This window comes from Pholcus phalangioides, unplaced genomic scaffold, assembly GCF_987345545.1.
Source record: "Pholcus phalangioides strain wild (caught in Gottingen) unplaced genomic scaffold, Ppha-v1.0 ptg000024l_1, whole genome shotgun sequence".
Classification (NCBI taxonomy): Eukaryota; Metazoa; Arthropoda; class Arachnida; order Araneae; family Pholcidae; genus Pholcus; species Pholcus phalangioides.
Window position 1 is genome coordinate 24,546,581 of NW_028301616.1, and position 11,171 is coordinate 24,557,751.

Below are 11,171 nucleotides of genomic sequence, written 5' to 3' on the forward strand. Positions count from 1 at the left end.
AGTCCCGGCGGAGACCAGACTTTTTTTTTTTTTCTCAGAGTTCACCTCGGCATAATATACAAAAAATATCAGTTTCCTTGATTAATGAAAAAATTCGAATTAAACAGGTAATTTTTTTCAACATAAGAAACTCAAATGGGATTTCCCAAAATTCGAATTAACCAAGTTTGCATTAGCTCAGTTTGAATTAGTTCACTTGTACACGCGAACATGGAGACGAAACTACAGAAACAAACAGATAGGGAATTTATGTTGTAAAATCATTGAGAAGACATGTCACTTAACTCGAGAGCATAGACGCAATGGCGTCTGCAGCTGATACGTAATCATTTCGAAGGGAGGTTGACGATTCATATCTTATCCGAGGAATTCGTCATGGACCTTCAACAAAAGGGTCCAGAGTGGAACGATAAAGTTTCCCGAATATGTCACTCTATCTCTTGTTCTTGAAGCAATAACATCTTCACAATCAATCGATCCACCAGTTAACATGGCAGGCCAAATTGAACCCAGGTAAGCTAATTAATTTGCAGACGCGAAAAATATATTCCCATCCTTTATCAGGGCCTGATTTCCTCATACTCAAGGGGGCTTCATGATTTTGGAGGCATCAAAATTTTAAGAAATACATCAGAATCTCGACTATCCGTCTCGCGACTATCCGGCCTGGTCTCTTGGCACCATGACGTCACCCAATCATCGGAGCTATCACCAAACTTCGCTAATTTTTTTTTTTGTCAATTCGGCGATATTTACAATTTGATGATTTTCATTTTTACACCAGATAATAATTATTTACAGGTGAAAAATGGCATAATACACAAGATAAATAAGAATTATTTACATAATTTTCTTAACAATATTTATATTCTTGGACTCTTCCTTTTTCTGTAATAAGTTTTTAAAACGTACATTACAACACAAAAAACATTTACATCATGTATACATTTATGTATAAAGTGCATTACATAACAAAGCATACATAAAGTATATTACATTCATGTACTGACCTGTACAAAGAGGTCACAAAATACGAATAGGAGTTTTTGGTATTAAAATGGTGTTTTTGATGGTATGGTGGGAGTAGGAAGGGAACATTTATAGAATTCGTCCTTTCCGCCCCGCCCATCTACCACATTAGGGCGGATTGTCCGGATTCTACTGCACATTCACTGACTGACTATGAACATCTTTTTTGTCCTATTTTTTTTTTTTACCTACCATCTTTGTGCCTAGTTCAGGGCACCTCTCCCGTAATTCCTGCTTTGCTTATGCCCAAGTTGGGTCGGTCTTTCTTCCAGGGTGAAGAAATATAATTTTGACAAAAATATACGGTGTTGAAAACAGGGCCGCAATTAAATACTTCGTCAACCGGGATAGGCATGATTTTCAGCTCAATCATCCCCTTATTGTTGAAAGGGTCTATGCCAAAGCAATGGAAAGGGGGAGGGATTGATTCGGCACCTGGAGCACCAGACCAGCATGCAAAGACAGATTTAAGTTTTTGGCATCTGTGGGATCTTCAAATTTTGCAGTCCTCCCATTCCACTAATTTTCTTGACTACTCATTCCTCAAATTTGCCGTCCCTCTGAACTATTGCCCACTAAGTGCCTCCTCTGTAAATACACCACTGCTCGCATGCTACCCTCGTAGTTGCGGTCCTGATCAGAAATCCCGTTCTCATGCTCTATTTCAAATACGATCACGTTTATTCCTTAGTTACTCCTATGAAAGGATCGAAAAGATGGCCGATTATCTCATGAAAAGGATCAAAATCATTCCGTCCGTAGGTGTCATCTGTGGTTCTGGACTAGGAGGACTCGCCGATCTTTTGGATGGAGCACAAGCTTTCGAATATTCTGAAATTCCAGATTTTCCTGTCAGCACCGGTAAGCGATACATTGAGGGTATTGTTAATAATTACAACCATAAAATAGAATGTTCTAACAATGTGTTATTTCAGTAATAATTTCTTTCAACGGAATTCGAGGCGATCTGTGCGATCACCCTGTTATTTTCATCGCGCGGCACGCCTAAACGTACCACTGTAATTCTGCGGTACACCTAAATAAATAAATGCTTCACAATGCATTTCATGTCACGATGCGTTCAATATGTTGACTGTGCAGAGTATCTCGGAACTCTACCGCCAACATGAGGTGAATGGTAGGCGTACGGAATTTTAGGTCGTGAATGAGTTTTATCTTCAGTGTGCATGTTGAAATGGAATTCAAGTCACGGGTTCCAAAAAGGGGAGATTAAAGAAAATTCCTAAAGAACCCTGGAAATCCCTTCCCCCCACCTCCAAACACAGAATAGTAGTAGAATATCGTGGAGCAGAGGTTCTCGACCTTTTTTTTTGACTCGCGGAGCCCTTTTCGGTTTATAATTTCTATGGCGGAGCCCTGCTTGACTCGAGGAGCCCTTTTTATGAATATTTTTTACAGTGGAACCCTGTAAGCCTCTTTCTTTCATTTACTTATTTTACTTCCCTCGAGTTGCCGCGGAGCCCCTGGGAAGTGCACACGGAGCACCGGTTGAGAACCACTGCCGTAGAGAGAAGAGGAGGACGATATTTTTCCCGCTTCTAGAATTCTAGATAATTGCTTTCTTATACACAGATCTAGTATTAGGCCTATAGATATATCTTTTCAACTTTTCTCCAAATTTTAAGCCCAAAAAATCGGGGGGGGGGGGGTTCCTGTATTTTCCATCCGGTTATACACGTTACATAAAATTGGGGTTTTCTGCGTGTGTATTCTGTTGTGTGCGTGTGGGGTAGGCTAAGTCGAGATTGCCCTTAAAATGGATGGCTTTGGATTTTCTACGTGTTACCGCAACAGATCGGTTGCCCTCAGTCTGATTTTCGTCATTGTGGATGATGGGGAAATTGAAAGGGTGATTAAATATGTGTAGATACGCATATTCCAGAAAAACAAAAAGTTTTACCATCGCCATCTGCTGTTGGTTGAAAACACCAATTTCTGATTTGATGCATATTTAAGCAATATTCCTCTCTTTTTTTAATTTGCATTTTGAGTTAATATTTGATAAAATTTATAACAATTAAGTTTGATCGGTGTGAAATTCCATGCAGTCAAACATCGGTTAAAATAATTTGTATTCATTTTGTTCTCGTTGATCTGAATAATTGAAAACGTCTGTTATAAGTTTCGGTTTCTGTAATTACGCATTCGAATCAAAATTAGTTTCGGTTTCACTAGAGACATCTATGTTGTTAATATTAGATAATACTTTCTGATTTTATGAGTACGTGGAAAGCATTTGTATTTTCTTCTGAAAAACAATTCGTTTTTTTTTTTCAAATATGTACTGTAATTTATCATTTCAACAATATTCAAGAAAGTTGAACCCACTTACATCAAAATCGGATTTCCTGAAAAATATCGGTTTAATACGATTTTCCTCTTACAACGTCGTGAACGTAACGTTATAACATGCCGAGATCAATTAATTTTGTTTTTCAGCGTCATCTATACATTTGATTTTAAATGACACTTTCTGATACTCCACGTATGAATTGTGAGTGATATATTTTTATCTTCTATCGTGGTTCTTTTATCAGTAAAATTAATTTCTCAAAAATTTTCAGAATGTTTGATTATTTCGATACGTGAAATCTATATACATACAATTGATTTTCTGTCTGTCCTCTATACAAATCTACAATTTTAGATCGATTTATCACATCGCCAAATTTTTCATATATACAAAACAGGACCCGGATTGAACGATTGGCTACTTCAAAAGTTTGCCAGAGCTAAGCAAATGCCCTAAATGGATGAAAATCAGTCGGGCAACAATGATTTTTGAGTCACAACAATTACTTTCGGAATATTTATTTTGGTTACTGTAGGTCTCCCAGCAATGCGTTTCAGACATGCATTTGCCTTTAGAATGGTTTGTCGCTTCTTTAATGCTGCCAGTATTATGCATAATAATATTCCTTTATAATGGTTTTTGTCACGTTTTCAATCCTCCCAGTAATTGAAGCAACCCGTTCAGCTCCACGTATGTTATAAAATTATAATTTTATAACTTGACTAGCTATAATAAGCCGATAATTGTAGGATACAGTGAAATATAGGTTAATATGATCTTTGTTCTGCCTTCATGAGCTTGAACCATTGAAATAACGTTTAAAAACTTCATGTCACACATTCATGTCATATATATAGCCATCTGGTGGCTCGTCGTCCATGAGCTATTAGCTGATCGGTTTCACCGTCCATTGCACGGTTCCGTTCGGCATATATACGCTCTAGCGAAGGAAAATCTCTATCTCCTCTGTAGCTTAGTGGTCAGAGCACTCGTCCGGCAATCGAGGGACCCGGGTTCGACTCCCGGTAGAGGCAGAGATGAGTTTTTTCCTTCCTTAAAAAATTAACATCTGAAATAATAAATATCTTCACAACATCCAGTCTTCTGTATATCTTGTGTTTAAAAACTTGATGTCCGTTGCAATGTATTTCGTATTGCTTACATATTTATTATGTTTCGAATCTAAGAACCGGGGCTGGACAAATCTACTATTGTCCGACATGCTCGGAACAAGCGAAAATTTTGAGCCGGGCATAAATTTTTGCACATCTATACGTTCGATGCATACATTTTCCCATACACTGTATATTCCCAAAATTTAAGGTTGATATTTTCTGGATGACGAGAAGCACTGATTTCTACTTGGATGGGGATTTTTCAAAAATCTTTTAGCATTACTGTATTTTATTTTTGTCTCGCGAGACTATTTTCTCTACGATTGAATTTTCATGTTATGTCAGTTTCGTGTGGTAGGTCAGCCTGCTCTCAGCGGAAAGCCTTTTTAAATGGGAGACCGGCTCGCATGCACGCCTCGAACTTGGAAAAGCGCAGAGAACCAACTTCAGCCGGCCACCACTGTGCAGCAACGGAGTTCGAACCTGGAGATCCACGTTGAGAGTCCAGCAATAAGCTGATTGAAGGTTCTAATTGTCAATGCAACTTTGGTCCAGCACGATGCCCACACGACCATACAACGGCCTCACCCTGATGATGTTAAGACGGCCCTCTCTCTGTCGACCTCATAATTATATTGCGGTAGAAACGGATTTTGTGTGTGTGTGTGTGGTTTCACAACTTGAAGGACGAATGTGAGCTGTGTCTATCAACTAGATAGAAAAAACTGTATTCATTATCATCTGGGAAGGTTTACGATAGAACCTTGGCGAGTTCCTCGAGAATAAAGCGAAAGACAATTGTCATAACTTATAAAGAAATAAAGTCTTGTATTCTTTTCAAAATTACTGAAGTGTTTGAAATCAAACAGTGTGAAATAATCACCGTTTTTCCAATAGTTGCAGGTCATAAAGGGAAGTTGGTATTCGGTACAATCGGAGGCGTTGCAGTGGTATGCATGCAGGGTCGTTTCCATGCCTATGAAGGATATCCTTTATGGAAAGTATGTTCATACGTTTTACTGTAATTTTTGTAGGCTTATTCTGCCTGATTTTGATATTTTTCTAAGAAGGGGGGGGGGGCAAAAAACGTACTCACGTGTGGGCTGATGTAATTTATACAAATTCATCCTTTATCGGTGATTGAAATTCTTCAAATTCTTCGGGGTTTTTTCCCCCCCAGTGTGCTATGCCAGTGAGAGTTATGAAACTATTGGGTGTCCATACCTTGGTCGTAACTAACGCCGCTGGAGGACTGAATGCTAATTTCAACATAGGAGACATAATGCTCATCAAAGACCACATCAATTGGCCAGCCTTTGCCGGCAATAATCCACTGAACGGGCCAAATGATGAAAGGTAAGCTTATTTAAATTTCATTGCTCTGCATTTTATTATGGTAGTGGTTCTCGAAATTTTGTTCTATGAACTATGATCATGTGATTCTGTATGTGCAGCATGGTTATCCCAGAACACTACAGCTAAAATGAGAGGGGTGATAGCTCTCGTCAAGACAAACATTTTTTCCAATGGAACCCAGGATGGCAATTCACTTATTCGGGGAATATATACGTACAGTTCTCTCACTTCTGAAGTCGCCAAAATATAGCAACCTTTCTTCCCTCAGCAAGAGAAGCGACTGGCAAATCTTTTTCTTCCGGTCACAAGCAATATTACGTAGGAATAAGAAAATATTTTCCCCTCTTTCTTTCTTACGGCATTGTGTGTGTGTTTGGAGACAATGTTTTTTTTTTCTCCTCTCACTCCCAGGGTTACTTTAGGAATGTTTTTCTGCCTTTTTTGGCGCCAGTAGCTCAAATCCCATGTTAATATTCGCCGAAAATAAAAGTTATTTGCGACCCTAAGGTTCTACTGCGAAAATTGTTTGCCTTGGACGAATACTATCCGTAGTAGAGCTCTAAGACACCTCTGTGCGTCTTGCAGCCACGGCGAACACTTTGAGAACCACTGTGCTATGGAATACTCAAAATCAATTTACGAGTTGCATAGTTAGATTTACTTGAATTACTCTTAGCTGAGCTCTTACCGGCAATCTAGATAAGATATAAGATCATAGGGTATAACTGATTCATTTCATATAGATGGGGACCAAGATTCTTGGGACTGAACAACCCTTACGACGCGAAGTTGCGTGGCCTGGCAAAAGAAGTTGCAAGCGACTTGGGATTGAACGACTTCATTCGAGAAGGAGTTTATACTATGTACGGCGGACCGTCATACGAAACTGTATCGGAGTTACGGTTATTGAGAGCTGTCGGTGCAGATTCTGTAGGTGAGTAGGCAATCAAATAATGACTCAACACACTCGCTTTCCAGTATTTCTTACACTGCGAAATATATATTCAATTGATTCTATTCTCCATTACAGGCATGAGCACCGTACACGAAGTGCTCCTGGCAAAGCATTGCGGTATGCGAGTCTTCGGACTGTCGCTGATCACGAACAAATGCGTCATGGAATACGACGTCGAGAAACCAGCTAATCACGCCGAAGTGCTCGCGGCAGCAGAGAGAAGGAAGAAGGACTTGGAGAACCTGGTCACCAAATTCATCGAGCGATGCTGTTCCGTTTGAGAAATTAAACTACATAAACTGTAACTCGATTATATAATTGCGCATTGCACATTCTTTTTTACACTCGTGTACAATTGCTGTCAATAAAACTTCTAAAATATTTTTAATACAGGTGAGATTATTTGGAGAAATTGAGCTCAGACCATTCACCACACAAAAAATTAGATCCGTATGAAATTCACGACTAATAAAATACCGCACTAGAGATATAGTGTAGTATTCACTGTTGCCGCTGTGGTGGTCGAGTGGTCATATGAGTGACGGACTCACATCGCGAGGACCCAGGTTCGAACCAACAGCAGAAAGCCTCCGACTCCGCGCGAAGCTCGTGATGTCACTGAAGTCGTCCATTTCATCTATAGTTATTGAATATACTGCAAAAAAATGTAAAGATTTCACATACGTCGGCCTGTTATATCCAATGGCTACAAGTGAAATGGATGACTTCAGTGACGTCAAAGCATAGTGCGAAGGCTTTTCGCTATAGATGTTGGTTCGAACCCCACCGTCGCTACAGTGGTTGGTGGTCAACTGAAGTTGGCTTTCTGTGGTTCCCAACTTTGAGGTACGAATGCGAGCCGATCTTCCCGTTAAAACGTCACGCCACAGAGCGCAACCGGCCTACAATGGTAAATATGAAATCATAATACTTCACTTCTGAAATACAGATGGCAGCACTGAAAAATCAAGAGCGCGGTATTCCAGGTCGGAAAGGTATTCGCCTGAAGTACAAAAGGATCTCTTCTTCAGAGAAGTTCGTTCCTTGTCAGAAAACTTCCCTAACACAGAGGTACAACAAAAACAGCGGCATGACCGCAGAAAAAATTGCTACCGCATAGAGTCCTCCATCGAGGGTTTAGCGCACCAACCTCTGGATGAGTATAAAAAATGAGCCTGACGTTCGGAATCGGTAAAAAATTTTTAGCTCCCGGTCTAATTAGCCCTCGTATGCAGAAAATGACCGTGGTGCGACAATAATGATCAATGAAAAATCAGACTACAGGCTGTTAGGTACACACACATTGGCGTACGCAAAGGGGGGGGGGTTGGGGTTCTAACCTCCCCCTTAGGCCGCGATTATAGTGCTATTTTGCAGGAAAAAACGTAACCCCCCCCTGAGAAGAAAATAAATTGAAACCCCCGAGAAAATTCTGCGTACTCCTATGGGTACACGCACACTCACAGTTCCGGCACAATTCACTCGGTAGTAAATTGTCCATGGCGATAGACCGGAGTTGTGCTAGGTTTGAAAGAAATTATTTACTATTTCTAGTGCAATATTGGTAACATCTAACTTAGTAAGACTATCTAACACCACCCTCTGACGAATCACAGCAACGATTCGGAATGGCTTTCATTCCACAAGTGAGTGAACGTAGACCTACATGGCTTCAAGATCGAGCCTCTGGGTCATCTCAGATAAGTTTCCCAAATGCCTATGATTCTGCTTGTTATTCTAAGAAGCCCTTGTATAGTCCTCGGCCAAGCAATATTGAATAAATAAAGTCCCAGAAATTATCACCAGGAATCAGAACCGGACTTTGCTAAATTTTAGGGGCCGCAAAACGAATTAAATACTTTTTTACATTGAGAAAAATACGCTGATTACATTGAGTTACATTGACTTCTTATCAAAGGAATATCTCAATATTCCGTCAAAGACAGGGGACTCTCGAGATCAAGGATTTTGACAACCCCTTCCCGAACCCACAGCCTGCATCTCAAGTTCGTGCCCTGGGCAAATACTATTTTTGGGCGGCTCGGCTCTTGTATAATTTTCTTCGAGGCAGAGGCGTGGGGGAGGAATTTGCCTGTTATGCAAAAAGCAGCCAAGTTTAGCGCCCTGTAAATTTGTGGGCACGTACCCTATTTGCTCAGAAGCGCTGAATTCTCTCTGACGACGTACTTATTTGATACTACGCAGGGGGCGGGGCGGCAAAATGCATTCTTGTCACAGCTGAAAGAGTGTTTAGCAAAGATAGTCCGTCGTCTAGATCTGATAGTCCTTCCATTGTGATGTGCAATGAACAGATGTTGTAGGGATGGCGCCCACATTTTGCAGTAGAATGGGTTTGCGCCTCGAAGTTGGAAACCAACTTCAGCCGATCACCACCATGGCGACGGTGGGATTCGTCCCAAATGCGAGCCGATATCCCCATTATAAAGTCTCGCCACAGAGAGCAACAGGCCTACATTAATTATTCAATCATTACACTTCACTCATAGTTAGAAAAACTGGTGACAGATGGCAGCACTACACATACCAAGCATTACACAGAAACAAACTTTACGTCAGGTTTCACTACACGTACACACACATTCCCGCATGTACCAATTCGTTAGAGGTTCCGCAAAGGAATATGGACGAGGTACATGTATGGTTTAGTAGTAGTAGAATGGGTTCGACGCCTATGCCAGAGAATAGCATAGGCATCGTAGCCTGGGGACTGAGTCTTATTCCAGCCCCCTCGAGGAGCGGGAAAAATAATTTCGGAGGGCCGCAAAATAGTCAAGCCCGTCTCTGCAGGAATATATGAGTTGCGTTGAAAGCGCAGCATACCTTACCAATCGCGGACTGTTGCAGCCCAGTGAGAACGGAAATGATCGCCCTGAAATATCGGTCCTCCTAGCGGTAAGCATCTTCAAAGCTTGGCAAAAGGTAATACTCCCATCACGTAGAAGTTGAATACAACCTGATTTAACTTTCGTTAATGGACTTTAACACCCTTTCAAATGTATCCGGGCGCTTATATTGAAATGCGATAGTTTTATGGAACGAAAATTGTCAAACATTAATTATGCACTGTTTGTGTTGAGTTTTATGTCGTTTTTCGATTTAGAGCGCCACCTGTGAGTGAAATTTGAAAGCTCTGGGCCATGATAAGTATTTTAGTCACACAAATGATTATCCTTTCATAGGCGTACGCAGAATTTTCTCAGGGGGGGGGGGGGGGTTTCAAAATTTTCTTTTCAAGAGGGGTTTACGTTTTTACTGCAAAATAACAGTATAATCTCGACTTGTGGGAGGGTTAGAACCACCCCCCCCCTCCCTTTGCGTACGCCAATGCATCCTTTTATGTCAATTAGTTTTAATTTATTAACTTTTAAAATATGTCCAGGACTTCTCTCGTCCACCAATTGTATTTCTCTCGCACATAAACTCTTCGCTAAGATATCTCTCGCCCTTATACGGGAAGATTAACCCCCTTCCATTATGCAAGAGCATTGCATCGTATCATTTCAAAGACTTGGATTATCCTCCTTCAAGTCCCCTCCTAAATATCAATGAAGAAAGAGCCTACGGAAATTGTTAGAGGAGTCATTTGACTCTTCCTGGATTCAGCAAGGATCTTGGTGAAACATTAATATGGATGCGTTAAACGTATTACCAAAAAACAATCAAAATACCAGCCCGATCCTCCCGCTGTATAGTGGAAAGGGTCGGGTATTGCATGACCACATAAAATTGATGTCACAACCATGGCCGAAACAATAAGAGGGTCTTGAAGGCGGGAGAGAAGGGAAGACAATGCCCCCACAAATTAAACATCTATGCGGGTGATTTAATACAAGTGTAATTTTACTGCCAAAGCCAGTATAACGTTACACAAAAGTCAGAAATCAGCTAGTTCGCGAACTCGCCTGGCCAGTTTACCAGGCCATTGTCCGAATTTCGGGCTTTCGCCGGTCCCTATATACTGCATATCCATATTCCGATTCCTTTGATCGTTAGGGTTGATATAATTATAAAAAAAAACATCAACGTGGCGATGACGTCGAATCATAAGGATCGATCCATAGGAGCCGGGTAAATTGGGCTGATTCCGGGCTTTGGCAGTAACATACATATTGACATCATCGTGACATCTCCCCCTCGGCTTGTGGCCACAACGACCGCATCCTTAATTAACATTGAAGGTGATCCAAAACATTGTTGAAGTAAGACTTTTTTTCTGCCCAAGCAAAAGTGTACACACACCTTGGCATAAGCTTCCCATTTTAAGTTATTCTAAACCACAACCTCAATACAACAAAATCAGGCAAATGGTATCCGCCAGTCATTAACTCAATTTCACATTAGCCTCTATATGCATTACCAAATAATTAATCAGGAATGACTA

At 40.7% G+C, this 11,171-nt stretch overlaps 1 protein-coding gene across 1 annotated transcript; it reads left to right on the plus strand.

Moving 5' to 3' along the window:
* The first annotated feature begins 441 nt into the window (after positions 1 to 441).
* On the plus strand, positions 442 to 7,157 carry LOC149069062 (purine nucleoside phosphorylase-like). Its single transcript, XM_089250478.1, has 6 exons — positions 442 to 513; positions 1,721 to 1,890; positions 5,356 to 5,459; positions 5,639 to 5,814; positions 6,558 to 6,748; positions 6,845 to 7,157. The coding sequence occupies exons 1-6, from the start codon at positions 491 to 493 to the stop codon at positions 7,048 to 7,050; spliced, it is 870 nt and encodes a 289-aa protein (XP_089106604.1). The 5' UTR covers positions 442 to 490; the 3' UTR covers positions 7,051 to 7,157.
* Positions 7,158 to 11,171: the final 4,014 nt, after the last annotated feature.